The sequence below is a fragment of the Lagopus muta genome, chromosome 1, assembly GCF_023343835.1.
Source record: "Lagopus muta isolate bLagMut1 chromosome 1, bLagMut1 primary, whole genome shotgun sequence".
NCBI lineage: Eukaryota > Metazoa > Chordata > Aves > Galliformes > Phasianidae > Lagopus > Lagopus muta.
This window is the reverse complement of record NC_064433.1, coordinates 136,030,179-136,056,900: the sequence shown is the minus strand read 5'-3', so window position 1 is coordinate 136,056,900 and position 26,722 is coordinate 136,030,179. Positions and strand designations below refer to the sequence as shown.

Sequence of the window (26,722 nt, the reverse complement as noted above, 5' to 3'; positions counted from 1 at the left end):
CCACTCCTTCTCTGCAGGGCTGCTCACAATGAGTTCTTCTTTGTACTCATATCCAGGATTTCCTTGACCCAAGGGCAACACCATATACTCTGGTCTTGTTAAATCTCATTTGACTGTTGTGATCCCACTTTTTGAGTGTGTCCAGTTCCCTCTGGACAGTATCACTCCCTTTTATTGTGTCAACTGTACCAATCAGCTTGATGTCGTCAGTAAACCTGCTGAGGGTACAATCAATCCCACTATGTCTCTGATAAACATGGTGAAGAGCACTGGATTCAAGACAGACCCCACACCACTCATGACCAGCCTCCACCTGGACACAGAACCACTGACAACAACCCTCTGGCTAAGATCATCCAACCAATTCTTTATCTACTAAACAGTCCAATCTTCAGATCTATATATCTTCAATTTAGATGTAAGGATGTGGTGTGGGAGCATGTCAAAGGCCTTGCATAATTCCAAGTAGACAACATCAGTTCCTTTGTCCACTGATGCTGTCACTGCGTCACAGAAGACCAACAGATCAGGCACCGTCTGCCCTTGGGGAGAATGTTGCAGGATCATACCAGGCACAATCTTTTCTTCTCTTGAGATCTTTCAAAATGTCTTGCAAATATATTTGCTAATTTGTGAATGAACAGCTTTTTTGTAACTACAGTGTCACTTCCAGCATGAAACAGAAGAGACAACAGTAATTTCCCTGTATTTAGTATTTTTACAGACTCCAGACAATAACCAGAAAGTCACAAAGACTAACATATCAGAAATAGAGGAGTTGCTAAAGTCAGTCCAGCATTGTCAAAATGCTGGAGAAGAGAGTCTTTTAAATAAAACTTTTCAGACCATAACTGGCAATCAAGGTTTGGATAATGGGGACAAAAGGGAAGAAGAAGATGGAAGGAAAGACGAGTGTGTAGCTCAACTTCTATCGACACATGACAACAGGAAAGAGAATTTCATTGTCCTGCAGGGTAAATGGATCCTTCTGCATTTGAACAAATGAAAAAATTTAAGGGGTATGGCTTTATGTAAGGGGATACCAACCTAAGTGAACTAGCATAGGGCAAATGTTACCGAGAAGCTAACAACTAAGTCAAGAATTTCAAGTGGTTGCCAAGACCTTGAAACTGTCAAAAAGACCAGCTGATTCTCACACAACACAGAAAATCTGAATACTTAGATCCACACTCCACGCCCTGCAGTGTGCGTAAGGAAAATGAAGACTACTTGAAAGGCAATACAGACTTACTGGCTTCACTGCCAGACATGTTGCTTTATCAGGAGTGATGGAAATAAATTTGGTATAACTTAGAGCACAAATACATACAGAATACTTATAGAAAATACGCATCTTTAATCACAGTTAGCACCCATGACGGACTGTGTGTTACAAATACACCTGATGTGCATTTTTGAGGATTCTGCTCTCACTGCAGTATTCCGCAGCATGGGAATACAAACATCACTATGGGAAGGTGATAATGGTGTTTTCTACTGCTCTTGGAAACACTCTGAATCTTACTTTTTTGAACAGATGTAGTTACCTTTATTTTCATAAGGTATTTCAGAATCCAAAGCAATTCATGGTTTCTGTTCATGCTCACAGTAATATCTTCTATCATTAACAATAAAAGGATATTTTTTCCTATAATAAATGTTTTAAAAAAAGAGATATTCTGAATGCATTTCAGCCCAGCAAACTCAGCGTAAGCTAAAGACTGCCTTGACTGAAGAGTTAATCGGAATTACAGCTCAGCTCCTCTCAATACCCAGAAAGTTTTATCTCAGCTGCATGCCTGTGATCCTCCACAAACAGAAGCAGTCAGTTCCTTCACAACAGAGAGGTCCGACAGAAAGGGCAGAGACGTGATTACCATACCTGTGTCCAACACTATGGAGCCCAGACAGCTGATCAGCAGTGATCAGTACTGAGTGTGCTGTGGATCACGAAACCCAAGGACTGCTGACTGTGCTGGTAAGAATCTGAATGGGCTGTACTTTTGGAAACTCCTGCTACTATATATAGAGTAAGCAGCTGTGGTTGTACATCTTTCAATAGAAACCCAATCCGAGTTACAAAAGGGAAAAAGGTGATTAGTCTGGTGGATCCAGACCAACCTAACAAGGAAGTTAACAAAGATGACCTACTTACATTTTTCATTTTAAAGGATTCCTCCTCCAGTCTTTCCACTGCCAGAATGTTTTCAATAGGAATGCTACACAGAGGGTGATCACCTGCAGAGTACATACACAGAAGCTCAGCAACTTATTCAAAACTCAACTTCACCCTATGCCCTTATTCTGACGGCTGATTCAGTTCCTATGAAGATCATTTTGACTGCATAGAAAAAAACCTTTCACTCAGCAGGGATTTACCAGGACAGTCTTGAAGCATTACCTTAATTTCATTTCTGCTTTCAGCAGCATTATGTTATGCTAGCAAATCTCTGAGAAATTGACTACTGCAGCAAGACACACTATATTTCCTGAGGAGGTGAAAGAAATCATTACTGTCCTCTCAGCTGAACCAGGCTTATGGTGGTGATGTAAGATCTCAAAGTTGAGTGTGAAATGACAACTGTCATTATCTGGACATCTTTTTTCATCTTTCTCACTCCACATTTATTTATTTGATAGATGGGAGTGATATTTGTTGTGTACTACTGAACTACTGGAATTAAACTATCAAAAGCAAAATTCTTGATATTAGGCAGCATTAAGGGAACAAATGTTTGCAGGCTCAAAGCTTGCAGTCAAACGCCAAGCAGACTGCAGTCAGTTATGTCAATTCTACAGAATTGATAAAAATCATGAGAAATGCATTTGACAACGTCCAGTAAAAAAAAAACACACAACAATGCAAGGAATTTGAGCTCCCGAGTTTTGTTTCCTTGACTATTTTGTTTCCAGACTATTTACTAGGTAACTGAAACCTAGAGATGATGCTTAGTATCTAATATTAAACAAATACTGTGAAAATTTCTGCTTATTTATATAGTCCTATGTTATTGAAGAACTTTCTCTAGCTATCAGTACAGGATTATCAAAGAAAGGGCAAGAACATACAGGCTGACAAGACTTCTCTGTACTGTGCCTTCTATAGATACAGACTTAGATCTCAGTCAGTTCTTATAGTAGATTTAATCTTTGCTTCAATGTATTCTAAAAATAAACTAGCAAACCTCTGTTACCTTTGCTTTTCTGATATGTAAACTCATGATTTGTCAGGCGGAACCATCTCTTCTTGAAGTTCTTCATACCAAATCGTTTTCTTCCCTGTGCTCTCTTGATCATGAACCTAGTAAACAGGACAACAGCTGTTACAACAATATACCAGATCTTATACTTACATAGCTATATATGCATACATATAAAATATGTATTTATGTATATAGGTATACACATATATACATATATATACACACACACAATGGCACTTGCAAAGCTTTAGGAAGGGACACGGTGTTTTCTCATTATTGAGGCCTTCTCTTGACAAGAAAAGGAAAGTCACATTTGGATAGGTTTAGTGCATCTGTTAGTTAAACTTGTCCTTTTTCCAGATCTCAGTATGGGGCAAGACACATAGATTGATTTGTAGTGTACACAGGGACTCTAGTTGATTAGCTGAACTGCAGCATGTGCTCTTTCTGCAGTTACAAATGCAGCTAAAAGATTTCCTAATGCAGCAGAAAAAGGACCTGTTAAGCGTGACAACACAAGACTCTGTAAGTCTTCTTTCTTTTTTTCTTTCTTTTTTTCTTTTTTTTTTTTTAATTTTTAAGCTCAAAATTTTTAAAGTAAATTTAACAATTAAAAAGCAGGTATAAAGCTTCTGGAGCACAGGGTCTGTGCTTACATGCTTTAGTCACTCTCATGCTCTAGAAAAAATCACCACGTTCCACAATGCCATTTGCAATTGCATACTGATGCTGCAGTTAGAAATGGATATTCAGTCACATACAAAGCAATTTGATGATTGAAAGCTAGAACTCCCTCCTTTTTTTTTTCTTCTTCTTTTTTTTTCTTTTTCAGATGAAGGGCGTTCATTTATTGAGTCGTCAGTTTTAATTAATTTCAAACTTGAATTAGCTTGCAAGGAACTGTGATGCATCCACCAAATTCCTAACCACTAAATCAATCCAAAAGCTTCAAGGTGACTTTGGAAAGCCTGGTAACTTCATATTGCTCAGCCTCATTTCTGGTGTAGGATGTGTGTGCAGTAGGGAGCTGTTAACAGCTACTTTACACATTACGTTACATTAACTATTGTGCAAAATAAATAATTGCACAGTAGAGCCATTAAAAACTATTCAGTACAGAGCACCTCTTCTTATCATGTAAGAAGGCACTATAGAGCAGAAGGAGCATACAGAGAGAATAGGGAGTGATTTGGCTGAAGATTTTCAATAGCAGAGATAAAATGCTTAGACCAGGCAATCCTATTTCTTGCTTCTGGTATCTTCAGTCAGACACAATTACATTGCATCCAACTGAACTGTAGGGCTCTTTAAAGATCCAACAGAAGCCCAAGCTCCTTTAGACTTTAACTGTTTTGTGACCAGCTGGGCTGGTGCCCTCTGCTCATTCAAAGCTGTATGGGCAAAAGCTGACAACACTGTACACAGCAAAAGATACATATATTCTTCATTAATCATTCTTAGTCACACTCAGTTCCATTTTTTAAATGGTCAGTTACTGTCCCAGTACTAGGATTCCTCAAGAAAGATTTAACTCAACCATGTGATTGAAGTCATCACCAGACTGACTGGATTGGTGGCAGACTTCGTATTTCAAGCTTAAGGCAAATTTCAAGGGAAGAGCAAATATCCTTGGGCTGGACAATATGCTCTTCGGGTCAGTTTCTCTTTCTTTTCATGCCAACACTTAAAAGGTTACTCAAAACCGTATATGCCTACTGAGCCTCCCTGTTTAAGAAAAGCAAATTCCATACTGCAGAGCTAAGAGCACATTTCTAATTTAATTCTTCTTTGCTGACATAGCTGAGGGAAGAACATGCTTTTATTTCTCACGGATAGGTGAGCAGTGTTCAAAACCACTTAAGTTTCAAGGTCAACTTAATAGGATTTGTTTCCAATATTTGCAGAATGTGTGAGAAGTCTGAGCAAATATTCAGCAGCACAAAGGAAAAAAACAAAACAGTCTAAGACAAAATCCATTCCAGTGCTGTGTGGCTGGAGAAACCTTTTCTTCTTGTGGTTATGGTAGACCCGAGTTTGGATCTGCCTTAGCTTTACTTAGAAGCATCAGCATGCAACTTTTACCCACAAGAAAGGTAAGACTAATTCTCCTTTTCATTTTCCTCCTTTTGGGAAGAGCCAGGCAGACAGCTATCAAGCAGTGATGGCATGATCCATGCCAGCAAACCAAGTGCCAGTAACTAAAATTTTTGGTACTGTGCATTCAAGTACAAGAGTACATACGCTATAGCTTTCCATTTAGATATTCTTAATAGAAGGATAGATTTTTTAAAAAGGAAAAAAAAAAAAAAGAAAAGAAAGGGAAATGAAATAAAAACATTGCAAAGACGAGCAGAAACCCCACTAACCAGCCAATCAATCTGGAAAAAAATTCCCACCCATCTTCCACAACACAGTATGGCAATAACACAAAACACTGGGAAAAACAGAGAGCTGAAGCCCACTCTATAACCTTGAGAACAATTTACATGAATGCTGCTCAAGAAGTGCCTGGAAGTGCAACCTCTTAACTACTTTCAGTGAGTTCATCAGGATATATACAATGAATATTAAGCAAATCTCAGTGCTTCTTGGAGCCTCTGCCTATAGATAGAAGTCCATAATCTCTACTTTCAGCAGGTTTTTGTTTTAAGGAAGAAAGGAAAAAAAAGGATTTGGTCAGCGTTAAGAAATAAATAACAGAATGATCTCTGCTACTTTTACACAGGCGTTTCAGGATTGTTAAACAGACTACTTCCTTCCCAAAGTTAAGTCAGACAAGACTACTGCTGTGAAGGAAGGACATGCTGTCAGCCAGTAGCTACAGCAAAGCACCAACTGCCCCTACCATCTTACCTGCATGAACTATTACCATCAACTTTCTTTACTGTTAGTTTAAGAGTCCTTACAACAGCAGCCACAGGCCGAGCAAGAAAAGACAGAAAAAAATCAGACAGGAGCAAAAGAAAGACAGAGGCAGAAAAAAAATCATGTTTTAGAGTTAGAGGGAAAATGTTACAAACTATACATTTACTTTCAAAAACAAAAGAATGATAAATGTACAGAATTAAAACAGAGAAACTTGCTTCTAGGGACAGACCCTCATCAGAGAAGTGAACTGCAGAGGCTAACTGGAAGGGGTCACGCTTTCACTGAAAACCTAACTTTTGCATGATGTGGAACTACCATGACAGCTTACTTTCAGCAGCAGCAGCTCAGCTTATTAAGGAAGAATTTGGATTTTTACTTTCTTCCTCTTAGTCCAAAGAAGCTGTTCTCACAGTGCACACAGATGACCTTCAAAACTCGTTTTTCAAACACAAAAAAATTGCCAATAATTAGTCTCTAAAACTAATATGGTACACATAACATGGTTCCATGAAACAGAAAGATACTATTACAGGAACCTGTTCCAAATGCATGACAAGTTTCCCTCAAAATGGCCCTGAAATTGATTAGCATATGGATTTAATAGGGCAGCAGAAGCATATTCTTTGCCCTCACTAAGATACGCAGTATCTGCATTTTACAGCTTTTGTTCACAGTCGTTTAAAAAAGGAAATTGAACTTGATCTTAATATAGTGCTGATTTAATTTCATTCTGCTTTAGCTGTGCTGATTAAGGTCTACAGGCTTCTTTTTCCTCCATATATTCCAAAGCACACTTAAATTTAAGATGTTTAAATTAAGTGAAAGGATGTTGAAATCAATTATAGCAGCCAGAGAGAGTAGAAACAGCAGTACAACAATCTTCCTACACTCTTTTCTGAACATACAGATGGAATAGGGGTGGAGAAAAAGATAGCTGCCTTAGAATAGTAGCAAGCACATATTTAGAAGGTGTTGTTGCACGTGCATGCTTACCCTTCCTTAAGTAGTATAGGTTGCTCTATGCTCTTGTGATCTCTCCTTCCTGAAGATGAAATTAAATCTAGAAACTAGAAGGTGAACAAAAACCATAGATAAAATGACAGTACAGCAGTAAAAAAATTTAAATCTTAAACATCTGTACAATATAGCACTGCAAGGAAATACTGTAGAAGTATTTAAACAGAAGGGTACTGGCAGATATTTGAGGAATTTGGGAGCTTTCCTGTGTTGTAAACTAAAAATAGCACAAATGTCACTAAGTGCAAAAACTGCAGATGACCAGTGCTTCTTCTCCAAGCATTTTCTTTGTAAAACGTATCTTTCAATTACTTTTGTACTAAGCAATTCTCATCACAGATCTGCAACACTCTGTGAAGTATGCACGTGACTTAAGCTCAATTCAGCAGCCTTACTGATCCAACCTAATTACTAAATAGAAGCAGATCTAAAGAGATTCTAATCCTACATGCACATAATTTGATACAAGTTTCCCAAAAACTATCACAATTATCAGGATTCTGCTTTTTCTAGCACGCACTTCCTGGTTTACAAACAGTACATAATAGGATTCCGAGCTCCAATCTCAACAGCCCCTAAGGATTATTCAGAACATTCACAAGCATTACGTACATTTTTTACTGCATCTGCGTATTTCTGTTCATTAAAATAGTCATAAAAAGTAGCCATGTAGGATTCCTTGAAATTTGCCTGAAATACAAAATCAAAATCATGCATGTCATAATACAGTTTGTACCTCAAATTGTTATTCTCAATAGCAGTAGACCATGACAAAAATCACCAAAGAGGTTTTTTTTCCCTGTCCAGAGGTAAAATAAATGAAAATAGGCTCTCCTATTGTACAGCACACATTCAAAAAAATATTACCAAATTTCTACCTCAAAAAGGTAGTAAAACACATTCCAAATTCTTGCTTACTACAATTAATGTACTGTTCAAAAGCTTCAAGCCTCTGCTTTGGCTTTTGATCCTGGTCCTAACTCTGAAAAAATATAGGGCAAGGAATTCTGTAGACTAGAAGGATTCATAGTTAAGGTACAGATTCATCTGTCGTTGCCCATGTGAATGGTAACTACACCACCAGGAAGCCCAAACTTCCACCAGATACAGTCATTTGGTGCAGATATAGTCATTTGGTGCCTTAAGCATACAAGTTTTACTTCAATTAGAAATCCAGCACATGGACAACTAAATCTAATTTCAGCACTGACTGACTTGAAACTAAATTAGTATGAAAAGGAAAGCACAGTCATTTCCCTTAATGGAAGATTCTTCTCAATTAAGGAACGCAATGCCCTGGAACAGTCTTCTAGGTTGGTCATACAATTTTGCTTTACTAAAATGTAGTTCAGATTAAGACAAGCTTAATTCTGCCACGAGTGTGAGGCTGATAATCACAACAAACAAAAAGAGTTTTGTTTAAGACTAGTGCAACTCAAGAATTTTCAAAGCTTAATTAGAATGGGTGATAAAAGCTGAAAAAAATCACTTTCTCAAATTAAACCTTTTAATGAAAACGATAAACTTACAGATTTAGATTTTGATAGGCTGCCCAATGTTTGAATAGTTTTAGAGATAAGTGTCAAAGTTCGAGAAGTCTGTGGGTCCTAGGAAAGATAACAGTAGCATTATTCAGATTGAAGACTTAAAATATTTCTTATTTTTTTCTCCTCTTGTAGAAAATTCACATAAAATTGAAAAAGATTCAATAAAACACTACAGAAAAATAGTTGTTTCTTTCAAACGTTTTTGACTCTTGTCACCATGTATCACAGCTATTGCCCTGGGTTCTCTGGAGAGTAATGACATGCAAAACTAAAGAGACACCTGTCTTGAAAACTGCTCAGGTCTTCCATGAAAAGTTTGGATAAGTTGCTTAACAGTCAAAATACCTCCAATTGTTGCTGGCGATCAATCTAGCATTAATTTAAGACAGTATAAATGAAGCAGTGATCATATTTTCCAGAGTAACTAAGATTATCTACCTTGTCTGACCTTAAAGTTCACTGTTCCTTCCATACTTCCCACGTTCTTCACATAACTGTCATTCAACATAGGTTCCCATATGCAAGACAGACCTAGCAGATCTTTGAACTAACAAAGCTATTTCTCCTAGGGACTGCTGAAATAATGTAGAAAAGAATCTTGCTAGACAGAATATGGTGGTAGAACTATAGGCATAGCTAGAAATAGTGATGCAGTACTTACTGGATGGTGTGGTGTAAGCTGAAAGAGGTTTGGAGAAAGAATGGCAGGAGCAAAGAATCTCAAGAAAATAAAGCTGCTGACAGCTGTATACCTCACATCTGGGTCACCTATATAAAACAAAACAAAAATACCTCTACTCAGTATTTCAATAATACTTCCTTCAAAACCTTCTGAAATTACCAGAATGCCTTCATAAAGTTAAACATTTGCTGGAAATACATATGATCTACAACTTCAATCTTCATTACTATAATTTGCTGCCCTTCATGAAAATACATGTTAGCTGTTTTGCTTGATTCTGGTTTGGCATTGCCTGCTTATTCTCACAAACTAAAACAACTATTACGGAGTGGAAAAGTGCTTTCATGACAGTGAGAAAACTTCTGCAGCACATGGTTTTCCTAGGACAATGAAATCACAACTCCTCCTCTAATTTATAGATTGGTCATTATTACAAGCTGATGTATGAGCAGAAAATAATTCAGCTGCATGGAAGGAGCCAGCAGTGTGTGCTTGCAGCCCGAAAGGCCAACTATATTCTGGGATGCATTCAAAGATAAGTGGCCAGCAGGGAGAAGGAGGTGATCTCCCCCTCTACTCGGCCCATCTGGAATACAGGCCTGGGGCCTCCAGCACAGGAACGATGTGGAACTCTTGGAACAGGTCCAGATGAGGACCTGTTGAGGAAACTGGGCTTGCTTAGCTTGGAGAAGAGAAGTCTTCAGGGAGACCTCATTGTGGCCTTCCTATACTTGAAGGGAGCATATAAACAGGAGGGGGAAAGGCTGTTTACAAGGGTGGACAGTAATAGGACAAGGGGGAATGGTCTTAAATTGAGACAGGGGAGGTTTAGGTTAGATACTAGGAGGAAGTTTTTCACACAGAGGGCGGTGACGCACTGGAACAGGTTGCCCAAGGAGGCTGTGGATGCCCCATCCCTGGAGGCATTCAAGGCCAGGCTGGATGTGGCTCTGGGCAGCCTGGTCTGGTGGCTGGCGACCCTGCACATAGCAGGGGGTTGGAACCAGATGATCATTGTGGTCCTTTTCAACCCATGCCATTCTATGATTCTATGAATCTGCAGAATGAGCCATCATAAAAACGTGAACATTTGAAAACTCAGTGTAAATTGTAAATAGGAACCATAAACACGTACCAACAAAATGCTCATTTAAAATGCTGTCTTCCTTTGAATGATGTTTAAGGAAAGCTCATGATCACCTAAAGTCATGTTTTTCGCAAAATGAATGATCAGGGAAAAAACAGAATTCAAATCATATTTGGGATAATACGTTGTCCAATTAGTAAAAGTAACATGAATCACAGAGGCTTCTAGACTGCACCTACACTACACCTATCAGAGATATAAAGTAGAATAATATATTGAAACTCACCTTGAAAACGTTTAGCAGCTGATTCTCTCAAAGAAAAGAAAATATCACACATCACCGTAGGACAGCTTACACCAGATTTTGTAATGACAGTAAAAATGCGATCAACATACTGCCTCAGATTTTCCTGAAAAAAACAACAATTACAACAATTTTTTTTTTTTTTGGTTATGGAAAGCAGTATTATTCCTGGTTTTATTCATAATGGGATCATTGGTAAGAAATCCTCACTTTTAACATTATATACTTGTAAAACAGTCTCACATTCAGTGATACTCCCTTCAATGAATGTACATATTTAAGAGTAATAATGTTATCCATATAAAAAACAAACATCAACTTATACACTAGTATGACATATTCCTTCTTTTCACAGCACTTTTTTATGTGACACTGCTAGAGACATAAGAGACACAGGCTGTTATCCTCGCAACCAATGATAATGCTATCTGAGAGCCTAAGTTACACAAGGTAACAGATACTCTATCTTCAAAATCTAATGCATACCCTGTTATTTTCCAGGTTTTCACCATCTTTTAATTTCACAGGATCGATTTCACAAGGTTTATGTACCTGGCAGATCTAGAAAAAAAGATACAGTACACAATTATTATATTAGTTTACGTTCGAATAAACTTTTCAAGAAGCACAAAGGATTCAAGAAGAGGATTTTGCAAAAATCCTCACCTACTTTTTGTGTAAAAAGCCAAGTGCATAATTTGTACTTTTTTCTTGACAAAGCACCAAAGGTAAATTACCAGCAACCTTCATTTTTTCCAAAAGGAGTCATTAATTTGTTCTATTCTTTCTTTCAGCTGAGATGAAAATCATTCAGATGCTCTCATGCAAGACTGCTCAGGAAAAGCCCTATTTTGCTAAAAGAGTCAATTTTCAAAGTATATCTATATTCTTTAACAACTGAACATGTTTTTGATGAAACAGTAAACCAACTGCTGAAGAAACTGTCAAATCATTTGAAGGAAGTCTGTGGTCTGAGAGTATTGCTCAATTATTGCACTAAGAACCCCACACCCACCACTCTGGACTGGACAGATAATAAACCATTGCTACAATATATACATCACATACACAGTTATCTAAGAATAATTTAATTTCTTTAAAGATGAGATGTCTCAGCTACAGCTTGCAGCATCTTTCTGCTGTATATGTCCTTTATCCCTCGCAGTTACTACTTTATTCATTTCTCAGAAACAATATGTGGTAGATGTTTTAAAATGGCATAATTTAATTTTGTTAGACAGGTGGAAACTTTCAATTTCCTTTAATACAATCCAATTGTTTCAGAACTGGGTGACTCAGTTGTGGCTAAGCTAAACTAACAAAAAAGATTTCAATGTACGTAGAAACAGGTTCTTAACTCTTTTTCCTACAAATCACTTAAAATTAGAAGGAAAAACAGTACCTGCTCCCTGAAGGCCTTTTGAAGTGACATTTTAATTAAAAAAAAAAGTCTTAAATGATCTTACCTCATCTATAATTGGCTTTAGTGTAACTTGCAGATAATGCATCCCTGCCAGTTTCATTGTCTCGTCGATGCACTTGGAAGTTAATGAGTTTCCTCTGAAAATGGTGTTTGGATCTCTAGAAGTGAACAATTTTCTGTAATTTAGTCTCTTTGTAATAAACTGCTAACATATGGAAATACAAGCAGCACTTAAAGGTGATGAAAATACGCTTCTGAACACATAAACAAAAATTCCTTTTGACATAAGCCTGCCATTAGATGCAGTTATGTAGTCACTTCCAGGCTGTAACAGAAAAGCAGCAATCACGTTAAATCCTGAGGGACTGAAGGTTTTTTGGTGTGTTCACACAGTCTGCAGAAGCCTCTCTACACCATCCAAACACAAGGGAACAATGTAGGCTCAAAAGGGTTTACAATACAAACAAGGGAAACTGCACCTGCTTTCACACGCTACTGAACAGCATTTATTTGAGTAAGGGAAGGAAGGGAGCAATATCAGTCTTGTAACAACACTGGACATCACAAATGACCTTCTTCCAAATAAATGGTTGTAAACTGGGAGGGAGATGAAAACACCAGCTCCAGTGACACAGGCATCTCTTTTAAGTGACCCACAGCACTGCCCTGCAATAACACTATTAAACATAACACAGATTCCAATTCTAAACAGAACTGTGTGTATTCTCACATATTCTCACATTTTTCTGAAAAATCACCTGCACAGAATTCTTCTCGTACTAGATATATGGCCATGGCAATCTGCTAAAAATTATCTCTCTGCACTATCACTAGACTTTTTTTGTTGTTGCATTTTGAAAACTCAACTGAAAGTTGTATATTAATTTTAGTTATGTAGATCCATATATCAGCAAATGTCTTTTACACATATATGATCAAAAATTGACTACAGATATCAGATCAAGTTTGTTAGTTCTTGTATACACACTAACATCTTCTCTGCTGCTTATAGCTTACCACAGCTGTACTCATTCAAGCAATGAATAATAGGACTCTTTTTTTTCTTTTTTTTAATTAAAAAAGTAAGCTCCCTGCCTGCTACAATGCCCCAAAAGTCATGAAAACAAACATCTTTGCCATTTTATCTCAGGAACATGACTGACTAGGGAGCAGCAAATTACCTCATGCTGCATCAACCTGAAGCACAGAAAAACACACCTACAGGAAGAAAAACGCCCTAACCCCCAGGCACACTGAAAGAAAGGCAACTCACACGAAGTCTTTATTTTGTACTGAGGAGCTGTACTTCAGAACCCAAGTCTGTCATTCTCCTTCACTACCTATTGGCTCTTCTATTGTCAGCCAATGGCATGATTATGTAGGCACAAGGCTTGTAGCAGTATCTGCTCTTTGAGACTAGTCTGGTGTAAATACTCCTACACCACTACATTGCCAGAACATCTGTAAGTCACATAAATTACTTACAAAGAGTGAGCAGAAAAAAAGATTCTGTTTTCTGTTATCCAATGCCAGATCCAACCCTGTCTTTGTTTCTCAGCCCTCTAATTTGAAAGATTAGACACACAGCTTGCCTTAAATATTCATATTTAGGAAGAAATTTGCTTTTTGTTTAGAAGAAGTCCAGCAAACACTTTTACTCAGTGCAAAATGGCTTATTAGCATACTCTGAAGCTGAAATTATTTCACATGAACAGCTGAAGGTTTTTACAGTTATTATCAAACTACCAATGCAGAGAACAGAGTGAAATTCCCTGCTCTCAGACCTTACAACAGTTTTCCAAGTAAATTTTGTAAAACATGATGGGAATTCCTCCTCAAATGAAACTTGCCAGTTCTTCAGAAATTTTATAAACAACACTGACATTAGAATGACAGAATCACCAAGGCTGGAAAAGATCTCTAAGATCATCCAGTCCAACCATCCACCCATCACCAAGATTTCCCACTAAACCATGTCCCTCAGTACAACATCTAATGTTTCTTGAACACTTCCAGGGACGGTGACTTTATCACCTTCCTGAGCAGCCTGTGCCAGTGTCTGACTGCTCTCTCAGAGAAGTATTTCCTAACATCCAACCTGAATCTCCCCTGGGGCAACTTAAAGCCATTCCCTCCAGTCTTATTACTAGTTACATTGGAGAAGTGGCTGACCCCCACCTTGCCACAACCTCCTTTCAGGTAAGTGTAGAGAGTAATAAGGTCACCCCAAGACTCCTCTTCTCCAGACTAAACAACCTCAGCTCCCTCAGCTGCTCCCCGTAAGACCTGTGCTGGACCTCTCACAGCTTTGTTGTCCTTCTTTGCACAAGCTCCAGCGTCTCGATGCCTTCCTTGTAGTGAGGCACCCAAAACTGAACACGGTACTCGAGCTGTGGCCTCACTGGAGCTGAGTACAAAGGGATGATCATTTCCCTGATCTTGCTGGCAACACTATTTCTGATACAAGCCAGAATGCCATTGGCCTTTTTGGCCACCTGAGCACACTGCCGGCTCATGTTCAGCCAAGCATCAAACAATACCACCAGGTCTGTTTCCTCTACATAGTCTTCCAACCACTCTGCCCCAAGCCTGTAGTGTTGCCTAGGGTTGTTGAGGCCAAAGTGCAGGTCCCAGCACTTTGTCTTGCTGAACTTGATCCCATTGGCCTCAGTCTGTCAATCTAATCTGAATAGGTCCCTCTGTAGATTCTTCCTACTCTGAGGCAGATCAACACTTGCCCCCAAATTGGAGTCACCTGCAAACTTACCGAGTGCGCTCAATTCTCTCATCCAGGTCATCAACAGAAATATTGGACAGGCCTCAGTATCAACCCCCGGGGAACACCACTTGTTACCGATTGCTAGCTGGATTTAACTCCACTCACCAACCACCCTCTGGGCCCAGCCATCCATCCAGTTCTTTACCCAGCAAAGAGTGTTATCGATCTAAGCCATAGGTATCAGTATCTCAAGGAGAATACTGTGGGAAACAGTGTTGAAGGCTTTGCTGAAGTCTAGGTAGACTGTCAACAGCCTTTCCTTCATCCACCAGGCAAGTCACTTGATCATAGAAGGAGATCAAATTGGTCAAGCAGGACCTGCCTTTCATGAACCTATGCTGGCCAGGCCTGATCCCACACATGCCGTGTGATCTCCCTCAAGATGATGTGCTTGGTACAGAGGTCAGACTGACAGGCCTGTAGCTCCCTGGATCCTCCTCACAACCCTTTTTGTAGATAGGAGTCACACTGGCAAGCCTCCAGTCCTCTGGGACCCATCTGGTCAACCAGGAATGCTGGATGATGCAAAGTGGCTTGGCTATCATCTCCGCCAGCTCCCTCAGCACTCTTGGGTGGATACCACCAACCCCATGGACTTGTGGCAGTCCAGATGGAGCAGTAGGTCTGTAACTGTTTCCACCTGAATCATCAAGGGTTTATTTTGCTCCCCATTTGATACATCCAGGTCAGAGGGGATGGTACCCCCAAGGGTAGTCAACTAGTCTGAAGCTGAAGTCCCTCATGAGAACAACGGCTAGCGATTGTGCAACTTCTGCCAGCTGTTCATAGTACACCTCATCTGTCTCTTCATCCTGGTTAGGTTGTCTATAACAGTCCTCCACCAGGATGTCCACATTGCTGGTGTCTCCCTCATCCTTACCCATAGAGATTCAGCCTTATCATTCCTAGCCCCAAGCTCAACAACATCAAAACACTTTCAAATATAGAGAGAGAGCCACACCACCACCCCTCGTTCCTTGCCTATCCCTTCTGAAGAGCTTATAACCATCACCATCTTTCCATAATGGCAGCTAAGTCATAGTTTGCCTGCTGCACAATGGCTTCCTGGCTTAGCTGGGAGGAAAAGGAGCAACTTCCAACAATTTATTTTGAAATTGCATTTAGTTTCAGAAACTGAGTGTAGGATCCTACCACAAGCCAACACAGAGCTTGACAGCAATTAATTTGTTGATACTTACTGAGTCCTCTTCACTTCAGCACTTGCAATGGCACTTATGAAAGGCACAATTCTGCCATAGTGTAGGAAAAGCCTGACAAGAGGTATGGCTGCTTCCTGTTTTTCTCTGCAAACTTCACCCAAAATGTGTGCAGCTGATGCTGAGACAGGCTGAAGAGTAAAAAGGAATAAAAACTTTGAGAGATCTTTATAGCACAAGCATAATTAATTCCTTAGTGCACAAACCCACATAACAATTGCAGTGGTCAGTTACCTAAACATGTCTAAACATAACATGGTTGGGCCTCACATTCCAGTTTTAGTTGGCTTTAAGTTTTGATCAGAAGAGGGCAGCAATTTAAAAACTATTGCAATGCAGTCTTTTTCCTGCATTTTTAACAGTTGACTTTTCACTGAATGTGACCGTTGCCTGGGAAGCAACTGAAGAACTATAAACCTCCCCATTTTCAGACTACAGTAACAGAAACCAGTTCTGGAACTGAAAAAATCAACACTCAAACCTCAGGTCCAAGTCAAACGCTAAAACTATACACAATGGCAGATGAAGTCCATCCTTCTGACATTTTAGAGTTGGTTCTCTGTTTGGGATTGTTTTGTTTTCTCATTTTGTTTTGTTTTTAAATTATGCAAGTAAACTAGTTCCTGTCCAATAAAGGAAAACAAATTGATCAAACTGAAGTTTACTTTGCATTTTCACACGTAAAATTAGAAAGCCACAGAGAATATGCTGCTGTTAAAACCACTGGTGTTCCTGGGTGTGCCTCCACCCACCGTACTATATGCAGATAAAGATCTTTTCTGTAAGGACAGAAAACAACCATGAAGGATATGCAGAGCTTAACAAGATCCTTGGGTGTAAGAAAAAAGAAGTTGAAGATTCTGGTAATTATTCACCTATGGTGCCAACAAGACTGTGCCTAACATTCAGGGGGAACCCTGCGAGGATGAATTACAGGTAAACAACAAGCAGCACAAGCAAATTACCTCAACATCTGCAGATTTTAGCAGGAGGTCTCTAAGTGGACTGTAATAGTCTGAGGAAAAAACATGGTCCTCAGTGTAAACCACATTTAACCTTAAGGAACCAAGGTCATCAGGTTTCAGTGACTTGTTACCATTATCTCTGGGCTGCAGGAAATACCTGTAATGCAAAAATAGATAATGTTTGTGCTGAAACACAAGATTATCTCAGCCTACACATAAGCATATAGAAAAGCTATAGATTAGTGATACAAACAATCTCTACAAACTTATTAAATTTCTTGAGAGTTCTGAATCAAAAAATTTAATCATTTGTTAATGTTAGTGTATTTAGCACCAACTCCAACATGGAAAGTTCTGATCGTTACGATTTCTGCTGATGTAACATATCAAAAAAACCCCCACATTTTCATAAAATTATGGCACTGCTATTGAATTGCAGTTAATAATATCAAAAACTCAAGGTATTAAAATTTGCACATGCTACACAGAGGCATACTCAAATCTCTAGTCAGATTAACAAAACTTCTTGCTCTTACATCTGCTAAGATCATTTTGGTTTGCTTACTTAATTATAGATACAAATTAAATCCATTTAAACTTAATCACATAGAAGTAATTATTCAAAGACTTCACAGCAAATATATGTTTCTACTCATACTCTGAAAGAAAAATGTCAAGTACCATGCTTCATAAGAGCTAGACTGTCGCAGAAATTTCAAAGGAAGTCTCAGTTCTCCTAGAAACTCATCTCCAAACTTCAAGTTACTGGCATTCCAGAGATCAACTCTGCAACAAAAAGAAGTCATTTTAAAAGACAAGGAATAAATAAAACTTTCTTTTATTTGAATTTTGTTGGTTTTTCTCCTCAAGCCTAGGAGTTAGAATGTTCCAAAATGTACAGTGCTGGTTTTCAAACAGTTAAGAGGCTAAGGTTGACTTCTGGAGCCTTACAGCTCATCTCCATGAAACACCAGTGAAAAATCATCTAGAATACCTTTTCCTCATCTGTACTGTTTCCACAGTCCATATTGATAAACATCCAGGGGCTCTCTGTATATCCCAGATAAAGGAAAAAATACAGATAAAATGAATACCATGGCAAAAAATGTCCAGAGACCTTCAGTCTCAGGCTCATTTCATCTAACAGCAGTGTAAGTGGCAGTTCAAAGAGTGAAGCTGAATTTCTACTCAGCCTTTCCCAATGCTCTAGCTTCTGGGAAGATTCACCATGTCAAGCTTACATATTTGTTGCACCTAAAGTTCTTCTGTACAAATAATAGGACTGTTCTACCACACAGTATCACATGTGTATTATCTGTAATCTATGCAATTTCTGTTGCTTAGTTCCTCATACATGGAAATTCTGTTAGATGATGGTTCCTTGCCTTTCATGCACTCTTTAACATTCAGGATGTAAAACAATTGCTCTTAGATTCAAAGCAGAAGTACTGGTGTCTAACCTGGCATTTGTGGATAAATGCTACAATACCCATCTCAGAGTGAGGGTTTCAAACTCTAGGACAGATATTTCTGTACATATTTTAAGGCTTTCTCAAAGAGGCATTTTCAGTTTACAACAATCACAGCTAAGAACTTCTCAGCTCAGTGACAGTCTCAATATGCCTTAAACTCTGGGGAAAAAAGACTGCATGGGGAAAAATGCAGGTTCTTGAATAATGAAGATTTCCAGGAGAACTATAACTGTAATCTGGATAAGGTGCAAAATCATTATGGACATACTTACACCACCTTCCTAGTCTCAAGCAAGTCACAGTAGGCTGTCAAGGAATGAGGACTGCTAGTCCTGTTAGAGGTTTTTCCTACCTTATGCAAGTGCAGAGAATGTCACTTCTAAATCCCCTGAGTCTTGCCTCTCTGTCTCATGTATCAAGTTTCATATGCCAGACATGTCAAAAGCTCATGTTACATGCCTGCTAGTTTAAGTTCTTCAAACTCTAATATTTTAACTTTTTTTTTTCCTGCAGTGCAAAAATGACCCAACAGGAAAAGTCTTTGAAAATCCTATCTTCTCTATTTTTTCTCCATATTCAGTTGATTGCAATCTTACAAACTAATTCAAATGGCTAAGTGCAGCTTCAGGAAGGGATTTTGAGAAGGTTATTTACACACAGTCCAACTCTGCATTTACAAAGTATTTACAGGCAACTGGTTTCTAGTTTATGTAAATGCCTTCTAGATGCTCACTGGCAGTAACACTTTGAAACATACACAGCCTCACACACTTCCGAAGGGCATGCCCTACAGCAACTGAAGTTACAGAAAAAAAAGTAAATGTAAGAACAGTAAAATGTTTCAGCAGGAGAGGAATTCAAAACTCAAGGCAGATCTCATGCTGTACAATAAGCAAAGCAGGCATTCAAATTCTGACATTATTGTTTTGTGTGCTTGAGGCATAAAGCGTAAGTAAAAGTAAAATTAAAAGAAAATACTATACACAAGACCCTGGAGTCTAAAGCTTTATTCTAAAATGGTCAGACACTGCTGACAGAGAGGAAGAAAGAACAACAGAGAGGAGGAGGAGAAACAATGAATTTCACCAGAACATCTGGTCCTTTAGTGCTGATATGCTCTGCTTGCAACTTCCTACACCCACTCAAAAAGAGAAACTTTCATAGCTTTAGAGAAAAACCATGAGAGACTGAGTTGCCTCTGTACTCTGTGGAATGGTATTTTCTCAGGAGAGAAAAAGAAAACAAACCCCCAAACCCATTAATTGTATGATCCATCCAGAGGGCATGGGGGCAATCTCACTCTTAGAAAACAGAGCGGAGGAAATGAGGGGGCTGGGAGAAGAACCCGAGATGGAAACAAAACCACTCTGTCTTATATGGGACAAACTGTCTGAGCAAACAGTTTGCCCAACCAAAACTAATTCTTTACCTACTTTCATGTATTATTTAAGTGCTTAGTCTTTCCCAGCTACTTTACTAGTCTTTTGCGTCACATCGTGATGTTTTGTTGTTAAGGAATGGAACACTTTTCTGAAACTCATTTACATCTCTTGTGTCTCTTGCATACAAATAATCTCCCTTTCCTGTCTCACAGAGTCCTGGCAAACACACGTCTATTAATGGCCATGCAGTGCTGTGATATTACAGTAACGGGCTACATGAACCAGCAGTTGACAGGCAAAGTAGAAGGTAACATGGCAGCTCTCATTCATTCATTAACACAAACATCTTGCTTGGTGGAAATGTTCCCCTTGTCTGGTCCCCCTCTTACTGCCAGTAATGCTTCTGAAGGGACTAGGGAATGTTTTGAGAGAGGAGCCCTCACTGACTCTCCAGTGGGAGCACCTGGAGAGAAAGGAGTAGGAGGGATGCCCTTCCTCCTCAACTTTTCTTTCTCTAAATCCTAGGAGAAAGAAGAAATACCACACCACACATGCATGTGGATAAAGCAGTTTCCACACCTGCTGTGCAGATCACCAGATGGACTAAACCTTCAAGTTTCAGGTATGCAACAGTACCTCACACATGAGATGCCACAAGGCTTTGCAACCCCTACTGTTTCCTCCCCACTCTGACCTTTCACCCATCCCCACAAACACTGTTGACAGGCCTCTGCAAGTTTTAAAATAGCAGTAAGTGGGTGGGTGGGGTTGTTTTGTTTTTGAAAGAAGAGTTACTTCTTTCCTGTGCAATGGATCGTACCCAGCCTCACAAGAAGGGGTTACATTCTGGCAGGAAAAAGAGAAGAGAAACTGCCTCAGACCCAGAGAAAATTTCAGCTCAAGAGTTTCCTTTCAGGGAAGGAGGACCTTATCTTGGTTGCTAAAATTAAGTGACAAAAGAAAACAGATCCTTTAACAAAGAGCATCACAGAGCTCTTGGGCTCTCCTGGGAAACTGAGGGAAGGAGGGCTGAAAGAGAGACCAGACATAAAAGGCTGCACTCAATGATAAATGCACATTAGCATACACACATGCACGTTATACATACAGAGAAAGAATACTGAGGAAAATAATGAGGATGTCTCCCACAGCACAACTGTCACAAATTCATATAGGATCTACAGGATCATGCAGGTAAAGGAATAGATGCAGAGACAAAGAATCCTCTTTGAGTCACCAACAATGAAATCATGCTTGTCATTTTGAAAAAACAGTCTACTACAAAGCACATAACTTTGGAAGATTATCAGTAGAAGCTATTTTGTATTACCTAATCTCCATTTTGTCAACTTCATCGACATCTTCAATATCAAATTGGGATTTCTTGTTGTAGCTACTCGGTCTTGTAACCTAAAAAAAGAGGAACCTTTAACAAATTAAACTGATACAAAAGCATTTCCCTGTTACTTCTACAAAGCTCTGGAACATTGTGGCATTTGACTATCAGCAAGGAATCCATCCCTGATTATGAAAACATTCAAGCATGGCAATAAACCTGTAGACTGCAGATTCCCCACTATAGAGACGTGGTAAGAATCTTATTTAAATGTAACTAAACACTTCATACTTTCTTTACCAGAGAAAGAACGTCTTTAATATTACCACAGTACTTTGAGTTTACATTGTCAAAAGAAAAAAAAAACATGCAAATGAATACCACTATCAAAAGAAATAAAGGGGCAATTAATACCCATGCCTTAAGTACAGCTGTGCAACAGATGCCTGAGGCATTCTGAAGAAGAGAGAGGTGAAAAGCAAAACCACCACTAAAAACATTTTACAATGGATGCAATTAAAATTGGGAAGTTCAGCCTGTCATGGTATCCTGGAATTCGGTTTATCACACCCCCACAAAATGTACCGAGCAGATCAACTGTCTAAGAGATGCTACACTGTGCTACGTATGTCAGAATTTAACATCAGGTGCACTGCAACCACATTTGCAACACTGATAAAGGAAAGCATGGGTAGAAAAGAATGGGAAGATAAGCTGCAGGTGTAGAGCATTAGCAAAAGAAAGCTTTTGTACAAACATTTCTTAAAATCTCTTTTCTAGTATGATCTAAAAAAGCCTTTGATAGTTTTGTTTTTTTCATAGTGTGTCAGAAACTTGAGAAAAAGGCTACCCCACCCAGCTGAAACCACAGCAGGAACAGACCAAACACAAGTGCGTATGATGTGTGGGTTCAGCTCTTGGTCGCACACAGAAGCTCAGCTTTATTGAATGTTTAAATACTCATGTGGCTTAATGCTTCCCACTCACAAAAACCGGCTTTTATTGTAAACTTGACTTCTTGTTACATCAGATGCAGACAGAACAAACAAGAGAGCCAAAGATGTAGCTGCACAGATAGAGAGAAATTAGAAAAGAATCTTCAGATTGACACCCAACAGTCTTTTGTGTGCTTAAGAGAAGGCTCCATTTTCAAGGTGATACACATGAATACAAAGGTACCATAGCAGCACTGGGTACCAAATGTTCTAGACCAAAACCAAATGAAACGCACCAGTAAGCCCAATATCATGGTAATTTAAATGCATCCTACAATATCAGCAGCTCAGAACAATTTTTCTCCCCCCTACGCTTGCAACCATCTTCACTGTGGCTTCAAGAAATCATCCTATATAACTGAAAGTTACGTATTTTGTATTAGCATTGTAAAGATAATGGTGTAGTTCTGAATAAGAAAGCAAACTGTACTGTTTATTACCTGAAAGACATGAGTTGCAAAAAGTTACAACAGACATGTAACTTATGGCATACCCCTTTCAAGTAAACACTTTTCTAAGAAGCTTTGCTGGAGTCTGCATGCATGAGGTTCCTCTGTTCATCTGCATGACTGCTTAGTATGCAGATCAATCAAAATGCTAAAAAGAGCATCCTAATAAGCCCATCAGTTTCAAGGATGGAATTAGATATTAGGGAACTTTCAGCTCAGATGGCAAACTGACAAGCTTATTTATCAGTTGCTCAATTTTTAGCACAATTGGGTTTGCAAACAGGCTCCCAGCACTACCTCCTTCATGAGTGGGAGATTTCCCTGTAGCTTTGTACATCTAAGCTTCTTCACTGCTGCAGCTGAAGTGGTGGTGAAAATGGCTCCAAATCATCAGGTGCAAGTTTCACTTGTAGCATCCTTAAGCAAGCCCTTAAATCTTCCAAATCAATGATAAGCTGTTTTCCATTTAGCTAATTAAATCTATTTTGCTGCAGAAAGGAATGCACGTCTTCACTGACTTCTACAGATTTTCTTCTTCCTTAGAGCCATGGCCAATTGCTGTGCTAGCAGACTGCAGGAAAGCTGATGAAACTGCTTGGAAGCAGTAAATGATACGTCTGTCAACAGCATGAATCTTTGCAGCTCCACAGGAGGTTAGCTACAGGTCTGCCCACGTCTCATTAGTGAATGTATTCTCCAGCCCTAGCAGTGCTACTGAACCTTATTCCTTGGAGACATTTAGCCTGGTATATACCAACTACTCAAAATGACATAAATTTATGATGGCTCTGTTGGCACTGAGGGCTGTTTCACATACTGTCCAAGCATTGTCCTTACCCACACAGAAAACCCTTTACTTTGAGTTAGCAGAACAGTGAGGGTATGGGTTCCAGTTCAAGTTTTGCTTTTATAGATACTTGCAAGCAACTCAGCTCTTAGCATAAAGGCAGGCAAAGAAAACCACCAGCCCCCTTCCACAGCTCCAGTTGGAAGATGCATTCTGCTCCTCTCTTTCCTCTCCCCATCTGGCACCACCTGCCAAGCTCAGTGTTTAAATACCAAATGTTCACTATTTCTGCAGCACACAGAAGGCAGAGGAAAGAGACAGGTAAAGCTTTGTGATATACAAGCTGAATTCCTTGATTAGGCTCATTAAAAAGCTCTCACTGTCAGACTCCTCCAGAACTGCCTATGTTAAGAATCAGGAAGTCCATTCTAGTTTATTAACACAGAACATTACTCCTGTTTCACTGCCAAAGGCTGCAGCTCTGGAACAGCTGACAGACCGAAATCCTGAATACAGACACCGCAGTGCAGTTTCAGTATTCAGTACCACAGGATCTCTCCTCCCCACTCAGTGCAGCACAATCATATGAGCCAGGTCAGCCCCATAAGGGCTCAGGGCTAGTCAAAGGTAAGGCTGCAGTGAATACACCCTAGGAAGAGATTTGATGGATTACTGAAGGAAAGATTATCCTGACCAAGCCTCAGGGCTTCCACTTATTTGGGCAGCAAGAAAGTGCCAATTAAGAACTTGAGTATCTGTTCCTCAAATACATCAACAAGAGTGCACTGCTATTGGTATGACTGACTTCAGATCAGTTGGTTCAACTCTCAGCTTCTAAGCAAAGACAGCAGAGAGCAGACTGGGTGGATGACAGCAGTAAGGCCACTCACAGGCACTGCATGCAGGATGCGTGCACTTTGTGCAACAGTGCTCGTCTGGTTCCTCTCTCCTTGCATCTCCTAACACAGTTAGCTGCCTGTGCCCTAGGACTAACTCTCAAAATCACATCCCCAGTACCATGCCAGCAGCTGCTGATGCAGATGCAACCTGGATAATGCATGACATAGGAATAAGCAGGGCTTACCAGTGATATGCCAACTGCACGGTATTACTATTCTGGCTTTTCACTGATTAAATTACACCAGATTGGATTTTGAGGTATCTACTGAAATAGAACAATTCAGTGCAGACCAAGACTAAAATGTCCAAGAGAGAAATAAAAGAGAAAGATTCACATACTTTACAGATAGAACGAAAAGTTTCAAGGGGCATCCATATTATAAACACATGCACGTGTAGGTAAGGACACACCACAACTACGTGTACTTTTGCCAAAAAGAACCAAAACTAGCACTTCAAGAGTTATAGGCTGTCTTAACTGCACTTGTTGAAAATGTTCTGTGTTAGATAAAGTTGTAGGGGCTTCATGTGCTAGTATTACAGGAGACTGGTAGACTGCTGAAACATTCTTTTTAAAAAGTATCTTTCCACTATGGTTTTCACTGCTCCTCTGAGACAACCTTCCCCCCATTGCCTGGAAAAGAAGGGTGGAGCTGCCGTAAAACCACAAGCCAGAAAAAATACGCATATATAAAAGCTCATTCTTAACTCTCTCAAAACTCGTCTGGATTGAGTTATACCTGGGTTGAGTAAAGCCTGCTACTCAGGAGAAGTGCCCGTGTGGAAGCGTCTGCCTCAGAGCACCTGGGCTGAAGCAACATACTGCCTCAGCAGACATCTAGTCTGACCCTGGATACTTCGTTCCCCAGCACTGCTTTGAAACAGCCTTCAAAGAAGACAGCTGGCACAACACGGGGCAGGATGCTGTGCCAACTATCTACAGTATAGTATTTCAGCTTATCACCCATTCCTTTGAAATACCAACCTCAAAATAAAACACTTCATCAAAATGTGGATTGTTGGTCTTCTTTTTAACTTTAGTCTTTTTGGCTTCCGATCTGAATAAAGAAAAGAAAAAAAGTGTAAGAAAGCATCAGCAGAAGCATGATCTTAGAACACAACCACTGAAGAGCAAACAGTCACTCATTTGGTAAAACTGGCACGCCATGTGGCTGCAGCACGCAAGGCATGCAAACACACACACACTTAAGAGAGGATTCACTGCAGCCTATTTCTCTCAAGTAGCAGTAATCACATTTTGCTATCCTTTCTTAAACTAAGTCCTTGAGTTCTGATTTCTTACTTTCTTGATCCAGCAGCATCTTATATCTGAACAAAATGACTTGCAGGAATGAAGCTTTGAATAACAATATTTGAGGGGAGAGTCTGCTCAAGATATTCTCATACCCTAAGAGCACAGGAGTCAGGAGGACTGATATAGATATTTCTGTATTTTATATTTTATAACCTTAGCCTGAGGAATCAATGAATGCTTTCCAGTGGTGTTAAACAATCAAAAAAACATTTTTTCTCACAAGAACGAAGAAGTTTTTCAAAGGAGCAGTAGAGCACAGAAGGTCTTCAGGCTTCTTTTTAAAGCCTCACTTTCCTTAAACTTAAAAAGTCAGATTTTAATTGGTATATACCACTCTCTTCCCTGCAGCCACAACAGCCCCTAGTAGATGGCATGTTGTTGAACTACAGTGAGCAGTGCTGAGCAGAAGTCTCTAATTTCTACTGCTCTGTAGGAACAACACATGGCAGACCTCCATTTTATCCAGATTCTGTGATCCTACGTGATTCTATTCTATGATCCCTTAAACCACTGGGGAACAGGCCTGACAAAGTTTAGCACTGTTCATTCATTTGTCTCTAGGCAGCATCATCCACCTGTATCTGCATTTTAGAATACAGACATCTAACTGTTTGCTAATGGGCTAGAGCCAGCCAATGTATTCCACATCACGGATAATTGCTACAAACCTATGCTTGTTTCTTCTAGTTACATACAAGTGAGAAACTGTATTGTCCTGTGTCACATCTTCCCCTAAAGCTCCCCAGCAACAAAGCACAGACAAAACAGACAGAGATAGAGAGCTGCACCTACCAAGAGGAAAACTGACCTACTAATTATTTCATTCCAGAATCTATTCCTCATTTCTCGTGCAGCAAAGCTGCTTAGGTAGCTTGTACCTGCTTTTATTAACTGGACATATACATACACAGTGGGCAAGCAAAGCTGGGTTAAATTTCTATTGCCACTACATGTTTCTGATGTGATTTGAAAGGTCCAGCCCACAAGTATACAG

At 39.4% G+C, this 26,722-nt stretch overlaps 1 protein-coding gene across 3 annotated transcripts in view; it reads right to left on the bottom strand.

Moving 5' to 3' along the window:
• The window catches only part of RASA3 (RAS p21 protein activator 3), a 172,533-nt gene that overhangs the window by 6,932 nt on the left and 138,879 nt on the right, over positions 1 to 26,722 (bottom strand). For all 3 annotated transcript variants that reach the window (XM_048962474.1, XM_048962466.1, XM_048962483.1), the window contains exons 7-20: positions 25,399 to 25,471; positions 21,277 to 21,356; positions 17,774 to 17,878; positions 17,093 to 17,249; positions 16,110 to 16,258; positions 12,175 to 12,289; positions 11,195 to 11,269; positions 10,691 to 10,814; positions 9,297 to 9,403; positions 8,618 to 8,695; positions 7,701 to 7,778; positions 7,065 to 7,138; positions 3,195 to 3,301; positions 2,156 to 2,238 (exon numbers count right to left, since the gene is read on the bottom strand). In XM_048962474.1, coding sequence (XP_048818431.1) covers positions 2,156 to 2,238; positions 3,195 to 3,301; positions 7,065 to 7,138; positions 7,701 to 7,778; positions 8,618 to 8,695; positions 9,297 to 9,403; positions 10,691 to 10,814; positions 11,195 to 11,269; positions 12,175 to 12,289; positions 16,110 to 16,258; positions 17,093 to 17,249; positions 17,774 to 17,878; positions 21,277 to 21,356; positions 25,399 to 25,471 — 1,405 coding nt within the window. The remainder of the gene's footprint in view (positions 1 to 2,155; positions 2,239 to 3,194; positions 3,302 to 7,064; positions 7,139 to 7,700; positions 7,779 to 8,617; positions 8,696 to 9,296; positions 9,404 to 10,690; positions 10,815 to 11,194; positions 11,270 to 12,174; positions 12,290 to 16,109; positions 16,259 to 17,092; positions 17,250 to 17,773; positions 17,879 to 21,276; positions 21,357 to 25,398; positions 25,472 to 26,722) is intronic.